Source organism: Neoarius graeffei, chromosome 18 (genome assembly GCF_027579695.1).
Source record: "Neoarius graeffei isolate fNeoGra1 chromosome 18, fNeoGra1.pri, whole genome shotgun sequence".
NCBI lineage: Eukaryota > Metazoa > Chordata > Actinopteri > Siluriformes > Ariidae > Neoarius > Neoarius graeffei.
Window position 1 is genome coordinate 32,524,296 of NC_083586.1, and position 23,309 is coordinate 32,547,604.

A 23,309-nucleotide genomic window follows, 5' to 3' on the forward strand; every position below is an offset into this window, starting at 1 on the left:
CTCTCGCCGCTTTATCCTTCTACAGGGTCGCAGGCAAGCTGGAGCCTATCCCAGCTGACTACGGGCGAAAGGCGGGGTACACCCTGGACAAGTCGCCAGGTCATCATAGGGCTGACACATAGACACAAACAACCATTCACACTCACATTCACACCTACAGTCAATTTAGAGTCACCAGTTAACCTAATCTGCATGTCTTTGGACTGTGGGGGAAACCGGAGCACCCGGAGGAAACCCACGCGGACACGGGGAGAACATGCAAACTCCACACAGAAAGGCCCTCACTGGCCACGGGGCTCGAACCCAGGACCTTCTTGCTGTGAGGCAACAGCGCTAACCACTACACCACTGTGCCGCCGTGTTTCATTCTCTTGATACTAATTCGTATTATTTGAGTGTATTCTGTAACAGGGTTTTCTGACTTCCTCTATCTTGCCAGAAGTGGTTGGATTGTATATAAAGAAATAGATAAGTTGTACACATTGTCATGCGAAGACCCCTTTTTATCATACAAAGAGCTAAGCTTCTCTGTATGTTATCGCATACCTAACCTAAAAACTTGTTATATATTGGGTAGGCTCCACACATTTAATTAGACAAGAAGGTAGACAAGTTGCATGACAAGATTGATTGATTGATTGATTGATTGATTGATTGATTCTGAACAGTAAAGAAGGATATAAAAAAATAAAAAATAAAAAATACAATAATCAAAACATCATCATAAACAAACAGAATAGCGTAGCCACAAGGCAGTAACATAATAATGTTCAGAAAGGATTAGGAAGAAGTAAATAACTTATCAAATCCTAACCCTCTATACCACGGCTAATCAAACGTCACTTTCCGCCATAATAAACTATATATACAAAAGAAAACAAAAGCAACAAACTAAAAAGAAAACATGCCAACATACCAAGACATACTAACATAGTATAATATCGACCAAATCAAATCATATATACAAATACTTATGTTATGCATATATACACACATACAATACATATATACAGTACATACATATACACATAACTATAACTATACACCAAATACAAGAAGACCAGTCACAGACTTACTCTCAATTTCATCATCACCTATATAGTCTGCCTGTCCTCATTCTCATATATTTTTAGTAACGTTTTTATATAATTTTTTAAACAGTTTTATGTTGGTGCTATTTTTGAGCTCATTATCCAGACCATTCCACAATTGCACCCCACAGACTGTTATGCACATACTTTTCAGAGTTGTTCTAACATTTACTCTCTTACAATTCATTTCCCCTCTCAAGTTATACCCACCCTGCCTTTCCATAAACATATTTTGTACCTCACCCGGAAGAAGGTTATGTCTTGCTTTATACATAATTTGTGCAGTCTTGTGTTTAACCAGATCAGTGAATTTCAGAGTGTGTGCTTTTATATTTTATATTGAGCATACAAATGAATAATGCGTTTGTATGCTCAAGATATCCCATATTATTGACAATTCTTATTGCACTTTTTTGTAATGTGCATAATGGCTGTAGGTTAGATTTGTAGGTATTACCCCATATCTCCACACAGTAGCTCAGATATGGAAGTATGAGTGCATTATACAGAGTATGTAGTGATTTATAGTCCAGAATGTGTCTTGATTTCCCCAAAATTGCAGTAATCTTTGCTATTTTTGCTTTAACATGATTAATATGTGGTTTCCAGCAGATTTTATGATCAACAATCACACCCAGAAATTTTATTTCATAAACTCTTTCTATGGTTATGTTGTCAATTTTCAATTCAACTTGAGGGTTCGACTTATATTTTCCAAATAACATAATCTTTGTTTTACTCAAATTCAATGACAATTTGTTTACATTAAACCACCTTTTTAATTTATTCATTTTGGTTGTGATTGTCTCCATAAGCTGCTGTGCATTGTCCCCGGTGCAAAAGATGTTTGTATCATCGGCAAATAAAATGCATTTCATTATACATGATACATTACATAAGTCATTAATATACAATATAAACAGTTTAGGACCTAAGACAGACCCTTGCGGTATTCCACATGTTATGGGCAAATAATCAGATGTGTGATCTCCAATTTTTACAAATTGCTGCCTGTTGCTTAAGTAGCTCCTCACCCAGTCCAAACCAACCCCTCTGATACCATACCTCTCTAATTTGTTGAATAGAATGTCGTGATTTATTGTGTCAAATGACAAGGCCAAAACAGAACTCTGGCTATGCTCTCATTTTTCCATCTGAATAAATTTCTGTGAATAAAATTAGTGTACTGTGAAGATCCTGTCTCCAGATTTATACTTCCACCCGTTGCATCTGACTTAAGTGTTATATAAAACAGATATAATCATCGATATGGTGAAGTTTCCTGTGAGGAGACATTTACAGTTTTTAGCATTTTTAGAAGAAGTGGGGTGGCACAGTGGTGTAGTGGTTAGCACTGTCACCTCACAGCAAGAAGGTACTGGGTTCAAGCCCAGCAGCCGACGAGGGCCTTTCTATGTGGAGTTTGAATGTTCTCCCTGTGTCTGCGTGGGTTTCCTCCGGGTGCTCTGCTTTCCCCCACAGTCCAAAGATATGCATGTTAGGCTAATTGGTGGCTCTAAATTGACTATAGGTGTGAATGGTTGTTTGTATCTATGTGTTGGCCCTGCAATGACCTGGCAACTTGTCCAGACTTTACCCCACCTCTTGCCCATAGTCAACTGGGATAGGCTCTAGCTTGCCTGCAACCCTGCACAGGATAAGTGGTTACAGATAATGGATGGATGGATAGAAGAAGTGGATTTAGCACTAGTTGTATGTCAAATAAATTTAAAATCACTACACAAATAAGAGTCATTTAGTCAACTTCAAATCAACTTCATTTTAAGAAATGGCATGTAACAAACATGAGAATAACACAATCATTGTACCCTTCCCCATCCCCTGGACAACTTAAGTATGTTTGCATCTGTACCACAGCCATAGCCCCTTCAATGTCCTTCAATGGCAGAATGTTTGGGGACAGATTCCTATTGTCCAGTTCCAGTAACATTTTTTGGAAAAATTCAAATGTGTATCTCTGGTTTGGGTTAGCTCAGGCCCTGTCCACACGGCAACGGATTCAGGTGACTCCGATACAATTGCTTATCGTTTAGGCCTGGCGTCCACACGGCACCGGCGTTTTGGGTGCCCAAAACGCAATCTTTTTGAGAACGGGTTCCAGAGTGCAAAGATCTGGCAATGTTGCCGTTGTGAAGTCGTCTGGATGAGTAGAACGGATTTGTTTACGATGACGTCACAACCACATGACTGTGAGTGCTTCACGCCGGGTAGAAGTGTAACGAATATCACCAGGATATCACCAGGAAAAAGCCTTACAGAGCACTAGTGAGAGTGAAACACAAGCTTGGATATTATTATTATTATTATTATTATTATTATTATTATTATGTTCAGTGTTAGTTCACAGTAGTAATGCAAGAAGCAGAATAGTGACAGTAATAGTGAAGCAAAAACATGCAATTGTACAAACACTGCAGCTCTACAGCAAAATATTCATTTATGAAATGGTCTGATTCTTAACACCAGTAGTGCCAATGATCTTCTCATTGCGATGCGATGCGAGTTGTCAACAAATCCTATAACTTGGTTCATGAAACGCGCTTACAAAATATTTTTACTGTGAATATTTATTGTGTAATGGTGCAAAGTGAGAGAGAGAGAGAGAGAGAGAGAGAGAGAGAGAGAGAGATAGCCCTTAGGGCAGAGTCAATCCCGCCAGCAAAAATAGGGAAAAAAAAGGAGCGATCTCACCTCTTCAGATGTTGGTTTTAGTCCTACAATACATTCCTCAAAAAGGGCGTAGAGGAGCAAATTAATCCATCAACGTGTAGCATTCAATTTATTCCGGACCATTAAAGACGCCGCCTTCCGCGTAGAATCATACGTCATCCTTGCCGCCATATTGGATAGGTCAAAGCGGAGAATAAAGATTCATGCACTGCCTTTAACTGTACCAACAGGTTTACCGTCCAAACGAGATCACATGGGATTACCTTTCACAGGTGAGAAACAACAAATTAATCCATCAACGTGTAGTATTCAATTTATTCCGGACCATTAAAGACGCCGCCTTCCGCGTAGAATCATACGTCATCCTCGCCGCCATATTGGATAGGTCAAAGCGGAGAATAAAGATTAGCTGCGTTTAACTGTACCAACAGGTTTGCCGTCCAAACGAGATCACATGGGATTACCCTTCACAGGTGAGACTGGAAAAATACTTTTCATTGTATTTGGTCATTATAATGTAATTTTACGAACAGATTTTCCTGACTTTGTGGCTAATATGAAGTCTCGCGCATAATAGTTTATGCGCATGCGTCCTTACTTCTTCTATTGTTCTGGTGTCTCCGAAGGGACCGTCTTACAGCGCCCCTAGAGGTGTGGCATGTGTATTGCATCGTTTTCAGCAAGCGTTGCGTTGCCATATGGACCTGATATTTTACTGATCGTTGCCCATTTGGACACGATATATTTTAAAATAACATCTCGTTGCCGTTGTTGTGTGGATGTAGCCTCAGATTCATCAGGCCAAATAGGATAACACATAGGACACTTGGTAATCCTGCAATCGCCTATACCTCCTCCAAAATGATCCCTACCTGTTGCGTTAGACATTTTCCGCAGCAGTCTATCACGTGTACAGTCACCACAGTGGCTAACTAGCAGCAGCTAATGGCTAATATTCACGGGAGAAAATAACTGACACACCGTTGTCTCTTTGGCCTCTGACACTCACTAACTCACTGGCCTTTTATTCTGTGCATGCTCAATATATACATCCCGGTGCACGCAGGCACTCACGTTCAGCATGACATCACTGTGTAAGCTATTTAACATGACTTTGCCACTATTTATCAAATATGCTTAACACTCCCACTCAAAGACATGTTTATAGCTCCCTCTAGTGGTAAACAAAACCAAAAATACATAACTCCAAAACTCAAAATAAAACCTTTGGCATACAGTACTGGCAGTGTTCTGAAAACTTCAAATAAAACGTATCATTACAAAACTTAACAGTTCACATTTCTCTCCAGAGACATTTGCATCTGTCAGCTCTCATTACTCTCCAAACAAATATCCCTTGAACTTCTCAAATTTAGCCTTTGTCAATGGCTTGGTAAGAACATCAGCTACCATGTTTGCAGTAGGGCAGTATTCTATTAATATCTTCCCTTCTGTGTGTGCAGAACGTACAAAGTGATACTTAATATCCACATGTTTGCTTCTCTGTCTGCATACTGGGTCCTTAGACAACGCTGTTGCCCCCTGATTGTCCTCATATATCTTGACTGGTACATGCTGGTTACTACCATCCATTCCTTTAAGTAGTTGTACTAGGTACATACTCTCTTGAGTAGTGGCTGCTAGCGCTATATACTCCACCTCGCAGGTAGATAGTGCCACTGTTGGCTGCTTTCTACTCTTCCATGATATAACTGGACCACTCTCAGTTAAGCTGAAATAGTATCCAGTTGTGCTCCTCCTATCATTTTTGTCAGTTGCCCAGTCAGCGTCACTATATCCCTCAAGTTGTAGGCTTTCCTCACATTTTCGATAGTGTAATTCTTGATCTATCGTACCCTTTAGGTATCTCAGTAGGTGTTTTGCTGCAACCCAATGCTGTTGCTTTGGTTCAGCTAAGTGTTGTGAAAGCTTACTAACAACCCAGCTTAAGTCAGGTCTGGTACATGTCATAATGTAAATCAAGCTACCTACTATTTCTCTATATCCTGTTGAGTCACTAGCCTCACCCTCATTGTCAAAATTCAACTTTTGCTCAGATGGGGTGGATCTTGGTTTACATTCAGACATTCCAAATTTTGCTAACATTTTCACAATGTGTCTCTTCTGAGTCATTTTGATCTCTCCTTCACTGTGCCTAAAGTCAGTACCCAGAAAGTGCTTAAGTGGACCCATATCCTTCATCTTAAACCTTCTCTTCAGCATCTCCTTTACATCACTGAGTAATGTGTCGTTACTCGCTGCTATGATTAAGTTGTCTACCCACACTAACAGAATCACTTTCTCATTGTCAGATTTTCTGCTGTAGACACAATGATCAGCATCATTTTGCACAAAACCATTCCCCGTAAGGTGATCATGCAGTAACAGGTTCCAGTTACGACCGGACTGTTTTAACCCATACAATGACTTGTTGATTTTGCACACTAAGTGTTCTCCTGTTTCTGACTTAATCTCAAAACCTTCCGGCTGCTCCATATATACCTCGCAGTCCATTGGAGCATGGAGGTAATCAGACTTTACATCCATTTGGTGTAGTGTAAGATCCTCCTGTACAGCAACCTGCATTAATGCTCGGACAGAGGTCATGTTGGCCGTGGGTGAGAAAGTCTCTTTATAGTCAATCCCTTCCACATGACCATACCCCTTTGCCACATATCTGGCTTTACAAGTCTCAGATCCATCTGGGCTCTCTTTCACTGCATATACCCAGCGACCTCCCACTGCTTGTTTGCCCTTCAGCAGTGGAGTCAGAGTGAAAGTCTCATTCTCTGTTAAAGAGTTCATCTCTTCGCTCATTGCATCAGTCCATATTTTTGATTTCTCAGAGTCCATAGCCTCTCTAAATGTTTTAGGTACATCATAGGCCACCCTGTAGAAATAATCCACATTTTCACATTCATCATTATCACACTCAGCTTTACATTGGTACTCCTTTAAGTACTCTGGAGCTTTTCTCTCTCTTGTAAGATATCTCCTTTCTCCCTGTTCTCTCTGAGTGCTATCTGCCTGGGTTGGATCTGCCTCAGTAGTCTCCTCCACACTAGGCTCCCTACTCTCTTCAGGCTGTCCCTGACCCTGGTTGACTATCTTTGGTGGAGTATTTCCATAACTCTCAATGTTGTCCCCCATGTCACAACCTGTCTGAGTTTGGCTATCTGCGCTACCTTTGGTGATAAATTTCACTAGCCTATGTTTTAGGACTTTCCCTGTCTCAGGATAATACACATTGTATGCTGGGCTATACTTATCATAGCCAACAAAGATCCCTTTGTCACATTTAGAATCCAACTTCTTCTTTTCCTGCCTATATACGTAACATTCAGAGCCAAATACCTTCATGTGAGATAGGTTAGGAGTTTTCCCTGTGAAAACACGGTAAGGTGTCTGCTCTAGGCGTTTACTGTAACACCTGTTACGAATTTGGGCTGCTGTCTGTACAGCATAGGTCCATAATTGCTTTGGGAGGTTACTCTCCAACAGCATGCATCGTGACATCTCAAATAGGGTCCTCCATCCTCTTTCGGCAGTTCCGTTCTGATGAGGTGAGTAGGGTGCACTTGTCTCTTACCTTATCCCTTTACTCCTAAGTAAAGACTGGAACTCCTGCCTGGTAAACTCTGTACCGCTGTCTGACCTTATGCACTTTATCTTTCCATATGGAGCTACGTCTGCTATGAATTTCTCCGTAGCTTTTGTCGTGTCACTTTTTGCTTTGATAAAGTATGGAAATCATCAATTTACTGTAATCATCAGTAAATGCTATCACATATCTGTATCCATCCTTATCTGCTGGTTCTATAGGGCCGCATAAGTCAGTGTGTACTAGCTCTAGTACTGCAGTAGCTTTGGCGTCTGCCTGCCTGTTTCTGCTTTGTGTAAACTTGCCCTGTATGCATATTTCACAGTTTTGAGTAGACTTGTCATTTTTCCCTTTTATCGACATTCCTTCAACCACTTTTTCCAATTTTGCAATATCATCAAAATTACAATGACCAAGTATCCTATGCCAGGTTTGAATGTCATGACAACCATACACTTCATCAACATTTTCATCCTCTACTGTGCTAAGGTAATACAGCCTACCATACACCTCCATTTTGAACTTTGTACCGTCCTTGTTGACCAGCCAGTCATCACCGTCCTTGAAGCGAATCTCGGCTCCGTTGGCTGTCGCCGCTTTGACTGAAAAGATGTTCTGTGGAAATGATGGGATGTAGAGTGCTTGCTTGAGCCTTGTTCTCACTCGTCGTCCCTCGCTGTCCAGCAAGTAGATCTCAGCGTCTCCTCTCATTTTCGCCACCCCGCTCATCTTGGTCCCGTCGGCAAGCTCGATCTTGTGGTCCTCAGGTCTGAAGCTCTTGTCCACTGTTTTGAACTTTGTGGCGTCATTGATCATGTGTGAAGTGGCGCCACAGTCGACCATGAGACCCTTCTTGTTTCCTTGCTGTATTGGACAGTCACTTATCTGGAAGAAACAGGAAGTTGTAGACTCTTCTTCAGCCTCTCCATCAGCTTTCTTCACGTAGTCACGGCCTCGTCCTTGACCGTGCCCTCTGCCTCGCCGTGGTGTGTCCCACTTTTGATCTTCTCTTCTCTGTTGGGTGTTGTCCGGACATGCCCTAGCCATGTGTCCCTTTTTACCGCACGTATAACACTCGACATCAGCCAAGTCCATTTTCTTTCCACGTCCTCTACCACGTGCTTTCATTGCCCTGCTAGTCTTCATTACCTTGTCTTCCACATTCACATCACTTCTCCCATATTTCTCTGTAATCTCATAACTTTGCAGTTTCGTTTTAAACTCGCCGAACATTACAACATCATTTGTCTGTGTGATGTGCACTACGAACAGCTTGTATGACTCAGGTAGCCCTTTTACTACCATTGCTATCTGAAGTCCATCACTTATTTGTTCATCTGCTCTTCTTAATGACGTGAATATAGTCTCTGCTCGAATTATATAGTCAGTAACTGTTTCATTGCTAGCTTTATAGAGCGAGGAAAGTTCACAGTACAAACTCACAACGCGGGGTTTGTCCTTTCCTGCATAGTGCTTGCGAAGAATCCCTAGTGCTTTTCTTCCATCATGTTTCGCATCTCTCATTACCAATGACAAACTCTTGTTGTCCAGACATTGCACGAGCTCTGCATAAGCCTCTCTGTTCTTTGCCTCATCTTCTGCGAGAGCTCCTTCGTCGTCTGAATCTATCTCCGGATCCTCCAGGATAACATCTCTGAGACCACGCAGCTCCATGTGCGCGAGGAACCTTGTTTCCCAGAGTTCATAACTTTTCTCGTCACCGTCGAATAAAAGTCTCAGCCACCTGTGGCCTGCCTGACTGGGCCCATAACCTGTTGCGTTAGACATTTTCCGCAGCAGTCTATCGCGTGTACAGTCACCACAGTGGCTAACTAGTAGCAGCTAATGGCTAATATTCACGGGAGAAAATAACTGACACACCGTTGTCTCTTTGGCCTCTGACACTCACTAACTCACTGGCCTTTTATTCTGCGCATGCTCAATATATACATCCCGGTGCACTCAGACACTCACGTTCAGCATGACATCACTGTGTAAGCTATTTAACATGACTTTGCCACTATTTATCAAATATGCTTAACACTACCTCTAAAGCATGGCCATCTGCAATGCCCATATTGGTGACAATCTTCAATATGTAGTGTTTCAGGTCATCACAAACATAGCCAAACATAAAGACCTTATGTCAAAACATGACTGAAAGCTGGTTTATACTTCAGCGTCCTATCTACACTGTAAGTATGGCATAGCTAAAAGCCCTATGCCGTAGCCTGCACACACTGGCCCAGAAATGATATAGACTGCAACAACTGTGATTGGTCTACTTAGTAGAGGGACAAGTATGTTTGCCTCTGGGGGGAACAACCCTCACAACAAGGAGCAGGGATCCAGGTGGGAAAAAAGTGCTCACTTCTTACTTTATGTTTTATACTAACAAAAAAAAAACTGTTGTTCAACATTCATTAGCTCCAACTCCAACATAATTCGTCCAGTTTCAGTTGCCACTGTTTGAAGTACATGAAGAAGCTCAACACAGGGGCATAGAAACCCCACCGCCAACTAGCATTTTGGCAGTGTAATTGCAGAGCAATGCAGACACAGCAGTGCACAAGTATAAATGTTCATAATGGCATAATCCATTTGTATAGCCCATGGTGTAGGCTCTGCGTAAAGTCTAAGTGCAACTACATTGCCTGGCCAAAAAAAAAGTCACTATTTAGATTTAAATAAACAAATACTTATGAGCCTTTGATTAGATAATTACTGCAGTAATTAAGATGCTTCAGCTGACAACGATTATTTTAACCCTGACTGATGCAGTGAGTAGCTTCTCATTTTTTTAACAGCCATGTTGTTAGATGCATCCCGTGGTCATGGAAAAGATGTTACTGTGTTTCAGAAGGGTCCTGTATCAAGCAAAGAAAACAAATAAGAAGATTGATGAAATGACTGGAATTGGGTTAAGAACTGTCCAACGCATTATTAAAACCTGGAAGGGTAGTGGTGAACCATCAACTTTGTAGAAGAAATGTGGTTGGAATAAAATCTTGACTGACCATGATCAGAGATTACTTAAACTCATGTCTATGTTTAGTAGTGAAAGTAAGATTATTTTCACCTGCACAATGAGACAAGAACTCATAGGATTGGGACTAAATAGTTTTGTGGCCATATGGAAACCACTTGTTAGTGAGGCCAATCAGAAGAAAAGGCTTCATTTTGCTAGGCAGCATAAGGATCGGACTCTGGAGCAATGGAAAATGGTCATGTGGTCTGATGAGTCCAGATTTACCCTATTCCAGTGGTATCAGGTCATTTAGCACAAAAGTCTTTTTGCACAAATCTAAAGTCATTTAGCACAACTCTCATTTCAGTGTGGAATGGTCACAATAATCAAAATAAAATAGAAAGGGGTTTATTATAATTGTTTAGGAATGAGAAGCCAGAATTACCATCAAATATTAAACTTTCGTTTTCTGCTGCTCGTTGCATTATAGATCAGTTGTTGACAAGTTATTCCTGAACCAGGGACTGAGAATACGATTCTTTGGTGTGTTCAGATATTTGTAGGTAAGTCATCAGAGCGTGATATTTGAACCTCGGAGAGAGTAAGATGGCAGTGCCCAGGGACATTGTTTTTCTTTTAAAATAAAATCTGTACATAGTATACAGATACAAATATGAACAAGTAAACACTCAAACATATTTTGTATGGATATTATGTCAGTATCAAGGAGTTTCAAGGAGTCATTAGCCAAGTGTTGCTAATGAAATACATAAGATTAGAATACATAAGATCAGGAAGTGTGACTACTTCTATAAAAAACAGAACCTTTGATGATTTGGTGTTCTGGAACATCTCATCTCATTATCTCTAGCCGCTTTATCCTGTTCTACAGGGTCGCAGGCAAGCTGGAGCCTATCCCAGCTGACTACAGGCGAAAGGCGGGGTACACCCTGGACAAGTCGCCAGGTCATCACAGGGCTGACACACAGACAACCATTGTTCTGGAACATTCAGGTGTGTATCTGCATCATGTCAAGAAGAGGACTGACATCAGCCATGACCCCAGTGAAGCAATTGTTTTTGATCATCAATCTGGGAAGGGTTATAAAGCCATCTCCAAACACACAATTGTTATTTAAGCTCTGATAAATAAAACAAATATAATTGAAGGAGGGTGTACTTTCTTTCCCATGACTGTATATCCAGATATCTGTAAAGTTGCTTTGTGACCATGTCCATTTTTAAACGTGCTATATTAAAAAAATATCTAATTGAATTAAAGTGCAATGATGAAACAAAACAAAACCATTTCAAATTGATGACTTATTTATAGCCATAAACTACCATGGTTAAGCATTAAAAGGTGACTGCTGCTGACACTCAATCATCCTAGCTGCTTATTCAGACCTTGGAATTTTGTTCAGCTGGACATTTAGAAATTTTTGTTAAATATATGGTAATCATTTACGAATTGATCTTGTAGACATGATTGCAATCATTCTTTGTCCAGTTCAGTTTTATTCAGATTTTATTCAATTTTATTCAGACATGTCAATTGTCAAGATTGTTCATATAAAAAGAGCATTCCACACAATATCATAAATCTGAACTGAAAACTAGGCTATTTTGTGACACATATTAATATGTATGTATGCTTTTAGATAAGATGAAAAAATGCAACATTTCAGATGTTAATGCTGATTCTCTCCTGGGCCATCCGTAGTCGTTCCATGCGCTGATGTAACTCTATTCTCTTTCGTCCTGACTCTGAGTCTTCATTGAGCAGTTTAGACACATCATGCCCATTTCTTAGGTCCATGGATTCTGCCCGCAACAGCACGACAGCTTCTTTCAGCATAAACAGCAAGATCAACATGGGAATATAATCTGCCAAACGCTGGTAGACAATCTGTAAGGAATAGGAAGAAGAGTTAGGTTTAGAAGTAATGGCATTCATTCGGTGCTGTGAGGATGCAACTGAAAGTAAAATAAACTAGACAGGGACACTCTAACGAGTGCAAACCCCGCCTTTTCCCTATTAAAATACATTGGGCGAAAATTTCGAAGTTCTGCCATGACCTTGACCTTTGACCTTTGACCTCCAAAATTTACTGGTTTCCTTCCTGGGTGATTGGCAACACATGTACAAAATTTGGTCCAAATCGATCCATTGGTTCTTGAGATATCTTGCAGACACACAGACAGACAGACAGACAGATACACACACACACACAGACTGACGCAGGTGAAAATAATAACCCCTCCGACTACTGTCGGCGGGGTTAATTAACTAAGGGAGGTTTGAAAGTGTTTGACCTGACAGTGACACAGTTAAACCAAAAATAAATAATTATCATTCTAATTTTTAGCTTCAAGTTACATAAAAATTAGGAAAACATGATCTAAGAATGGGCGGCACGGTGGTGTAGTGGTTAGTGCTGTTGCCTCACAGCAAAAAGGTCCGGGTTCGAGCCCCGTGGCCGGCGAGGGCCTTTCTGTGCGGAGTTTGCATGTTCTCCCCGTGTCCGCGTGGGTTTCCTCCGGGCGCTCCGGTTTCCCCCACAGTCCAAAGACATGCAGGTTAGGTTAACTGGTGACTCTAAATTGACCGTAGGTGTGAGTGTGAATGGTTGTCTGTGTCAGCCCTGTGATGACCTGGCGACTTGTCCAGGGTGTACCCCGCCTTTCGCCCGTAGTCAGCTGGGATAGGCTCCAGCTGCCTGCGACCCTGTAGAACAGGATAAAGCGGCTAGAGATAATGAGATGAGATGAGATGATCTAAGAATTTAATAGTGTGTCTAAGTAAGACCATTAGCTTTTTGTCACCTACCTCAAAGTAGATTATCCATTTCTCAGGTGTGAGCTTTCTGGTGTCAAAGGCAGCACAGTTTTTGGGAGAGGTCGCATTCTCTCCAGTATCTAAACACACAGACTCATACTCCTGTCTCTGCTCAACAAATTTGAAGTCGACCATCTTCTGGGTGAAAATGGGGTCCTGGGTATACACAAGTTTCTCCATATTGATGTACTCCATGATCCTCTTCTCCACTTTTGCCTCCTGTTGTGATTGAATGTCATCAATCTGATTCTGAAAACAAGTACAGTGTTAAATTTTATGTTGCCATAGCATGACTCAAAGAAATATTTTTAATTACATAGTCAGAATATTTTATTGTTTTCTATGCCATGTTCAAATGTATTTCATATGTTACTTTATTTAGATTCATTTCAGATATATACTGTATACAACAGATGTTAGGGCATGTTTTATGATAAACAAGTCCAGATCATTTTACTTACTATTATCATATATCTCAGATGAGGGTAATTTGGAAAGCAGAGCTCACACTGAGCTCTGAACTCATTTTGCACAATGCCTGTAAAAGATGTTATTAACAAGAATATTTGTTTAAAAAATATGAAATTATAATTACATATCCATCCATTACCTGTAACCACTTATCCTGTGCAGGGTTGCAGGCAAGCTAGAGCCTATCCCAGCTGACCATGGGCAAGAGGCAGGGTACACCCTGGACAAGTCACCAGGTCATTGCAGGGCTGACACATAGAGACAAATAACCATTCCCACTCACACCTATGGTCAATTTAGAGCCTCCAATTAACCTAACCTGCATGTCTTTGGACTGTGGGGGAAACCAGAGCACCAGGAGGAAACACACACACAGACACAGGGAGAACATGCAAACACCACACAGAAAGGCCCCCGTTGGCCACTGGGCTCAAACCCAGAAACTTCTTGCTGTGAGGCAACAGTACTAACCATTACACCATCTAGTGTTCTCTTTGCTGTTGAAGTGTGTGGTGTCATCATACCAAGATCCAAAGAACTCTCTAAGGACCTCAGAATAAAAGGATGCCTATGAATCTGGCAAGGGGTTTAACAAGATCTCTGAATTATTAGAAATAAATCATTCTACTGTAAGGAAAATCATCTACAAGTTGCATAGATTTCAAGGAACTGCCAATTTGTCCAGGACTAGCCGCCCCAGCAAATTCAGCCCAAGAGCAGACTGTTTGATCCTTAAATAAGTCTCCAAGAACCCCCAAATTTCATAACTGGATCTGCAGATAACTTTTGCAACAGTTGGTGTGAAAGTACATCCATCTACAATCAGAAAGAGATTGGACCAATTTGACCTGCATGGCAGGCGTGCCAGGGAAAAGCCTTTGCTGGCCAAAAGAAACAGTAAAGCAAGACTACAGTTTGTTAATGAACATATAGGCAAAGACCAGGCCTTTTGGAATAACGTGCTCTGGACAGATTAATCAAAGGTAGAGTTGTTTGGCCACAGTAAGAGTACATGTGTGGTGCAGACCAAAGACGGCTTTTCAGGAGAAGAACCTCATACCAGCTGTGAAGCATATGTGATTATACTTATAATACTTATGTAATGACATACGTATTGTTGTTGATTTCAGTTGTCACACACACACACAGAGACAGGGATACACAACAGTGCACAAACGTGCAAAAGATTGTACATCAAGATATATGCATCAAGGGAGCTTTGATGGAATTCTGCTGCTTTTGTAGATCTGTTTCCTCTGCAGACAGAATCCTGCTTAATATCTGGCAAATCCACAGAAGTGCAAGTGCACCTGTCTTTTAAAGGGAATGGGAGATGAGACTCTGATTGATTTATTGCATGTTATGCCTAAAACACATCCATGATTAATTGAGAGACTAAGTACTAATGATTTGGCATTAAACTAGAAAAAGGGGAATTTGGACATGCCCTAAATGCATTTGTGGTATGCGGTCCAGATTATGTGCTTAGATTGCTAAAATATAGTCTGTTGTCTTGACATACTGTTAATAATATTCTTCAAAATAAGAAAATGCTGAGAGGTGAGTGAATATTTATGTTAGGCAAAGTGTATATGTATGTAAGACTTGACATTACCTCTAACAGTCTTCAGGGTCTCTATAGCTGGTAGTTGCAGGTTGTTTACATGCTTCTGAATCAGTGATTCATACACACAGTAGTCACTGAATGTTATCAGCTCTCTCCCACGATGTGCCTCATAGTTTTCCGTCATCTCCCGCACTTCATCCATAACTTAATTTAGATCAAAGACAGAATATGATAGGGTGAAACCTTTTTCTTCTTCAACATTAAACTTTGGCTTAATTTCTCAAAGACATTAATCTTTTCAAAATTATGTACAGTATTCAAGATCAGTTAGGAATATTTTAACTCATAGAGAAAGTGCTCTTTTTCAAAGAGATGCTCACACTAACATTTAACAATGATCAACTCCAGCTAAGAACAACAAGCTGAAATCAGAATGAATTCTGAATCATATGAAATTAATTTGTGTGTGTTTCTGTAAATATTGTTTATGTTCCTAGTAATTGAGATGACAGCCAGATATACTGAATATTTTAAAGCACATTTCAAGTCAAAAGAGATGGCCTCAGGCAATGGGACACACATTGCTTTGTACTGAATGAGAATTTACCCCTCAAAATGTAATAATCTCCACCCTATTTATTCTAATTATCCTTGTTTCTATGGCTCAAGCGTATTTCTGTGGAAAAGATGGATCGCTCTTCAATAGAGTATCTGATGATGTAATATCGTTCTACTAAGACATAAAGAAGGAACTAAAATAATCCTCTCTCTCTCCACTGACTTGACCATTTAACAGAGAACTCATCAACTTGTAGCAGCAATTTAAACGAAAGTATATCATATCTAGACACAAGCTCCCCCATTGTGACATATTTATTATGTTACTATAAGCCTAAAAGACACTATAGGGTATTAGTGTATAAACCTCTGTTAAATTTTATTCTTTCTTGATGTTTCCTTACCACATATTTTCTATTACTATTATATTCCTTATTGTTGTGTTCAGTACTCACCTTATTCTGTATTACATATAATCTTGTTCTTTGCTACATGTTTATGCATTTATGAAAAAGAAAAAAAGGGGAAAAAATCATGGTGTACATGATGTTTTGGAGTCTCTCAGGTGACTTTCCCATTGTTTGAACACAGGTCGCAGGAGGGAATAGATGTTTCCTATTCCCGAAGCCCCATTCCGACAGAGCTCACTGATTTGATCGCTGAACTCCAGGATTCCCTGCTCAAATGGAATAAGAAATGTTACAATTCCTCATAAGATTAGTGTTTGTCATATCCTCTCCTAAATACCTGAAGGACTTACCTTACTCAGAAAAGCCCCCATCTTCTCTGGCTCTAATGGAGGCCCTTGGCCATAGCTCCTGAGTTCCAGCCTAACAGCAGATAAACGGATTTGAATCTGCTCTGTGAGGGATGGCAGTGATGCCTGTGAATAAGGAAGAACATCTGATAAGAATTGGGTCACATTTTCATGTGGCTGTGTATAAATCTTTTCATAGTGTTTTAAAACTTGCCTTGATATGCTCAACCAGCTCTTTAGTGAGCCTAGTAGCAAGGCAGCGTGTTGTGACTTTCTGTTCTTCCAAAAGATAGCTGGGGGAGATAGAATGATGTCATCAAATGTGCATTATATTGTATATTGTTTTTGTTTTGTATGAAGGAAATCAGCTACCTAAATTGAGCGTGGCTCCTGAAGAACTCTGTCTCCAGTCTTGTGGCCTCAGCCAAGGAGAGGTTTTCATTAATGTCACTCTGACCTCTACACCGTACCATTATGTAACCTTTTTTCAGAGGAACAACTTTACCCTGCATAACCTGTAAAATGTCAGCTTCTGCCCCTTTATCTACCAAATCTGGCTTTGTAAGAATTGCTGTGGAAATGAAATGAAAAGAGCATTAAAGAAATGCAACTTAAAATCGTTCAACTAAAAATATTCAGGTCTGGTCATTTGCACAGTTATCAATGTGAGTTAAAAATTGCAAACTGCCTTTGAAAATAGGGCTTTTAATGTTCATCTGAACTTGTACCTAAAGTTCTTGTTCCATTAGGATCCACACCCTGTGCCATCCGCAGTGCCTCAGTTGTTGCTATGTCCACATTGCAGGGTACAACAACCAAATTAATGGTTTCTCTCTTCTCAATAAATTTCAATATAAGCCGTCTAATCTGAAAATCAAAACGTCAACAATTTTTAAAAACATTTCCAAAATCCTGCATGGATGCTTTGTTATTCATATAAATTGTCTGTACCTGATCACCAATATCCTCAGGTTGGCCTTTCACAGGTACTCTAGTTATACCAGGCAAATCAATCAGGGTAAGGTCACAAACATCAGGAGACGTGATCTCTAAACTGATGAGTTCATCACAGATCCCAACACCATCTCCAGCAAGAACATTCTGGGCTACACACACACACAAACAAATAAAAACATCTAAAAAAATAACTTTAAATAAAATTTAAAGCTATTAATAAATATTCAAATTAATATTTTCTGAGTTATTCATACCTTTTCTGACATATCCTTCAACTTTTGAAGGTTCCGTGAATGTCTCTTGCACATCTCGGTAAGATATGACAGCCGTCCAATTTGAGTCTGTGCTCAGTTTCCGCAGTTTTAGCTCCAGTGGACAACGGGTGACAATGCCTGATATGGAACCAAATCTTTAATTCTTCATTTAACATCCATGAAATATTATTGATTAGTCATATAATTTGTTTATTGACTATGAAACAAATTAGTTCCAGTACAAGCTATAAACAATGGTTCCCTCTCTTTTTCTTGCTCTTGAATTTATTTAAAATACAAAATTCTCAAAGTACTCTGTTCTAAAACTTTCCTGTGTGGAAAATATAAAGAAATAGCTTAACCTATGATTGTTACAAAACACTGACACTGAAAGCTCCTTAAAATGCTAAATAAATGGCTGTTCCCAGAAAACTTGACTATGACAATAATTACACCTGTTTTTTTTTTAATCCATTTATGCTGAGTGTTTGCCATCCATGTCTCTGTACAAGTTGTTACAACAGAAAAAATAAAGTATTAGAATCTGTATAAACCTTGTAGCTAGAACTACAGTCAGAGCTGCTGTGATAGAAAAATGATCAACGGTCATTAAAACTCACTCATCATTGTGTTTTTATATATAAATGGAAGGGCCTACACTTTCACTGATACAATTGTTTATTTTTTTTTATTATAAAACCATTATTCATACATACATATGTAAGTCTACACACTTTGTTAAAATTGCAGGGTGTGCTGATGTAAGAAATGAAACCAAGATAAATTATATCAGATCTTTTTCCACCTCTAATGTGATATAGAAACAAATAAAATTCAAGTGGAAAACAAACAGAAATATTTTAAAGAAAGAAAAGGAAAAACGTACAATAACCTGGATGCATACCTTTTCATAATGGGGTATGTGGCTGCGCTCAAAATAACTCATCACTTTTGGAGTCGTGTTCTAAAGTAATTATTATACAACTGTCATTAATAAAATGATTCTGATTAATCCACAAATAAACAGTTGTTTCTGTATAATTTCCTTGACATCTTGGTTTCATCTGACTGCTGAGGGCATGGTCTGCAAAGAGGTTATAAAATATGGAAAAGATCTTACATTACAAAATTCTAACAGAGGTTTTGAGACTTTTTTTATCCACTATCACCTCTCTGGGGCGGCATGGTGGTGTAGTGGTTAGCGCTGTCGCCTCACAGCAAGAAGGTCCGGGTTCGAGCCCTGTGACTGACGAGGGCCTTTCTGTGTGGAGTTTGCATGTTCTCCCTGTGTCTGTGTGGGTTTCCTCTGGGTGCTCCGGTTTCCCCCACAGTCCAAAGACATGCAGGTTAGGTTAACTGGTGACTCTAAATTGACTGTAGGTGTGAATGTGAGTGTGAATGGTTGTCTGTGTCTATGTGTCAGCCCTGTGATGACCTGGCGACTTGTCCAGGGTGTACCCCGCCTTTTGCCCGTAGTCAGCTGGGATAGGCTCCAGCTTGCCTGTGACCCTGTAGAACAGGATAAAGCAGCTAGAGATGATGAGATGAGATGAGATGAGATGAGATGAGATGAGATGAGATGAGATGAGATGAGATGAGATGAGATGAGATGAGATGAGATGAGATGAGATGAGATGAGATGAGATGAGATGACCTCTCTGGTGCATTAGATGGTAAATTATGCCCATAAATTAAAACTTTATCAGTGGAGTCACTTGTGCACTTACAGTATGTAGCTCCATTTCCATTCAACTTGGAAATGACCGTTTGAAATAAACTTCCTAGGAGCCTGGACCTAGATTTTCTTATTACACTTGGACATTTTTAACACTGAATAAGTAAACCAATTGTTTGTGATTGCTTTGAGTGTTTTTTTCTTCTCTTTGATGCTGTGTCAATAGGTTTAATTTCTCCTTAGTAAACTAAGATCTTTGTCATACCACTGAACACTCAGCATGTACAAATGAACAGACTGATCACTTACCACTGCCTCTGGGTAAAGCCACGCCAGAGAGTGCTTCTAAAACAGAGCTTTTCCCGGAACTTTGGTCTCCAACAACTGCAATGGAGGGCAGCGCAAGATCCTTCTCAATGCCGATATGTCGTAGGTAGTCAATCATTTCAATGTAAGGGCGCACTTGGGATTCCCATTGTTTGAGGAACACTCCAGTCCTGTCTTCAACTGGCTGATTTTCCACTCTTAAAAAAAAAAAAAAGGATTGTAATGGAATATTATGATTAAATTAAAATCAGAGAACATGTATTTTACAGGTTATCAATGATTCATAATTGTGTACTTACCTATTACTGACTTCAGCCTCATAATCCAATATTTCCAGTGAAGCATCCATGGAGACTAATGTAATAATAATAATAATAATAATAATAATAATAATAATAATAATAATAATAATAACATATTTCACCTGTTGTGCTTAGTATCTTAAAGGCAGATAAGGCAATTTCATTCATAATATGAATTTTTAATAATCCACAATTAAAGGCATGCCCAACCCATATTTACAAGTAACACAACACAAATTTACTCAAGAAAATGGATAAAATAAGAACTCAGAATGCAATCAATCAAAGAGAAATAAATAGGATAAAAGGAATGGAAAATGTAATTAGGGTAAAAAAGAAACAAAAAGAAAAATATTACAAGACCATCAAACTGAAAACAATATTGAATATTTTGGACCTTTATCTCTGGTGTAGTAAAAGGCAAGTTTTATGGTACTTACCTCTGGTGTATAATTTGCCAGCAGAACACCACACACCCTGTTCTAGTTGTTAGCTATGTTCATTTATGAACAGACTCATACAATAAGGTGAAGCTTTAAACATTTGAGTGTCTTTATAGCATTTAATGTGGTTCGTATAACCCAGGGGATTTCCACTTATTAAAATAATAGGCGTGTAAAAGCATTGTGTTTTTTATTCATGTAACACAAGTATAAATAGAAGCACACATGACCTTGATTTGAATAAAACTGAAGGAAGTCTAGGATGACAGTGGAGAAAATGCTTGCATGTAAATTTGTTCTAGTTGTTTTTAGCATAAAGTGGTTTGGGAAACTAAATGGAAGCGTTCTACCATATGTGCACATCTGTTTTAAGCCTCAAGATCCGGTTTACTCTGTGTGTGTGTGTGTGTGTGTGTGTGTGTGTGTGTGTGTGTGTGTGTGTGTGTGTGTGTGTGTGTGTGTGTGTGTGTGTTTTTAAACCTCAAACCACAATCATCTAAACTCCATTCTAACTCAGCATTGTGCAATAATGTTCAGTTTTACATTATTTGCCATTTAAAAAGAAAATTATTTCATCAAGCACAATTTATTAATGCAGTGTTGGATTGATGAAATGGTTCTTGAAAATGGAATGATCGCACTTGGGAGACAAGGCAACTAGGAGACAAGATGGTTCAGGATTTTCTTTAAGCAGACATAAGTTGAGGCAGGTTACAGCAGATGTTGTCTTGTGTGAGCTAACAGTGATTTGAATCCTACCTTAAAAACCAAGATTTATGGCACCTACACTATATGGCCAAAGTGTATAGTTGCCTCTAAATGTACTGGAATGACAATGCCAATTATTTTGTTTTTGCTCTACATTTGGATTTGAGTTCTAAAGGTCAATATGAAATGATAACCCAGAATTTCAGCTTTCCTTTCCTGACTTTTAAACATTTCAGTGGTTTGACATGATGTTATTATGTTCTAAGTTCTGAAAATTTCAGCCACTTGAAAAATGGGTGGGTTCAAACAAAAGATCCCATGTTCTAAGTTTCTAAACAAATCTAGATGCCAATATTACAACCTCGATTCCACACAAAAAAAAATAAAAATAAAACTTCGGACGCTGTGTAAAAGCTAAATAAAATCAGAAAGCTACGATTTGCAAATCATGGAAACCATATGTTTCATTCAAAATAGTATAAAGACGATATATCAAATGTTGAAACTGAGAAATTTTATTGTTTTTTGAGAACTATATCCTCATTTTGAATTTGATGCCAGTAACACGTTTTAAATAGTTGGAAAAGGGGCATGTTAATATTGTGTTGCATCACCTCTTCTTTTAGCAACACTCTGTAAACATTTGGGAACTGAGGAGACCAATTGCTGTAGTTTTCAGATTTAAATGTTCCCCATTCTTGCCTAATGCAGAATTTCAGTTGCTAAACAGTTCAGGGTCTCCTTTGTCATATTTTGCACTTCATAATGCACCAAATGTTTTCAATGGGAGACAAGTCTGGACTGCTGACAGGCCAGTTTAGCACCCAGACTCTTTTATTATGGAGCCATGTATTAACCCCGTGTCCAGAAAAGTTGGGATATTTTCCAAAATGCAATAAAACAAAAATCTGTGATTTGTTAATTCATGTGAACCTTTATTTAACTGACAAAAGTACAACCCCGATTCCAAAAAAGTTGGGACAAAGTACAAATTGTAAATAAAAACGGAATGCAATGATGTAGAAGTTTCAAAATTCCATATTTTATTCAGAATAGAACATAGATGACATAACAAATGTTTAAACTGAGAAAATGTATCATTTAAAGAGAAAAATTAGGTGATTTTAAATTTCATGACAACACATCTCAAAAAAGTTGGGACAAGGCCATGTTTACCACTGTGAGACATCCCCTTTTCTCTTTACAACAGTCTGTAAACGTCTGGGGACTGAGGAGACAAGTTGCTCAAGTTTAGGGATAGGAATGTTAACCCATTCTTGTCTAATGTAGGATTCTAGTTGTTCAACTGTCTTAGGTCTTTTTTGTCATATCTTCCATTTTATGATGCGCCAAATGTTTTCTATGGGTGAAAGATCTGGACTGCAGACTGGCCAGTTCAGTACCCGGACCCTTCTTCTACGCAGCCATGATGCTGTAATTGATCCAGTATGTGGTTTGGCATTGTCATGTTGGAAAATGCAAGGTCTTCCCTGATAGAGACGTCGTGTGGATGGGAGCATATGTTGCTCTAGAACCTGGATATACCTTTCAGCATTGATGGTGTCTTTCCAGATGTGTAAGCTGCCCATGCCACACGCACTAATGCAACCCCATACCATCAGAGATGCAGGCTTCTGAACTGAGCACTGATAACAACTTGGGTCGTCCTTCTCCTCTTTAGTCCGAATGACACGGCGTCCCTGATTTCCATAAAGAACTTCAAATTTTGATTCGTCTGACCACAGAACAGTTTCCCACTTTGCCACAGTCCATTTTAAATGAGCCTTGGCCCAGAGAAGATGTCTGTGCTTCTGGATCATGTTTAGATATGGCTTCTTCTTTGAACTATAGAGTTTTAGCTGGCAACGGCGGATGGCACGGTGAATTGTGTTCACAGATAATGTTCTCTGGAAATATTCCTGAGCCCATTTTGTGACTTCCAATACAGAAGCATGCCTGTATGTGATGCAGTGCCGTCTAAGGGCCCAAAGATCACGGGTACCCAGTATGGTTTTCCGGCCTTGACCCTTACGCACAGAGATTCTTCCAGATTCTCTGAATCTTTTGATGATATTATGCACTGTAGATGATGATATGTTC

General features: G+C 39.4%; 1 protein-coding gene across 1 annotated transcript; it reads right to left on the reverse strand.

The window, feature by feature from the left end:
- Positions 1 to 11,926: 11,926 nt before the first annotated feature.
- Positions 11,927 to 20,578, reverse strand: LOC132866122 (interferon-induced GTP-binding protein MxB-like). The gene is made up of 14 exons (XM_060898708.1): positions 20,499 to 20,578; positions 20,056 to 20,110; positions 19,739 to 19,953; positions 17,755 to 17,892; positions 17,495 to 17,649; positions 17,272 to 17,410; positions 16,916 to 17,114; positions 16,758 to 16,836; positions 16,547 to 16,669; positions 16,330 to 16,462; positions 15,277 to 15,432; positions 13,652 to 13,728; positions 13,182 to 13,439; positions 11,927 to 12,260 (listed from the first exon to the last, which is right to left on the reverse strand). Exons 2-14 carry the CDS (start codon positions 20,103 to 20,105, stop codon positions 12,036 to 12,038), a joined length of 1,947 nt encoding a protein of 648 aa, XP_060754691.1. The 5' UTR covers positions 20,106 to 20,110; positions 20,499 to 20,578; the 3' UTR covers positions 11,927 to 12,035.
- Positions 20,579 to 23,309: the final 2,731 nt, after the last annotated feature.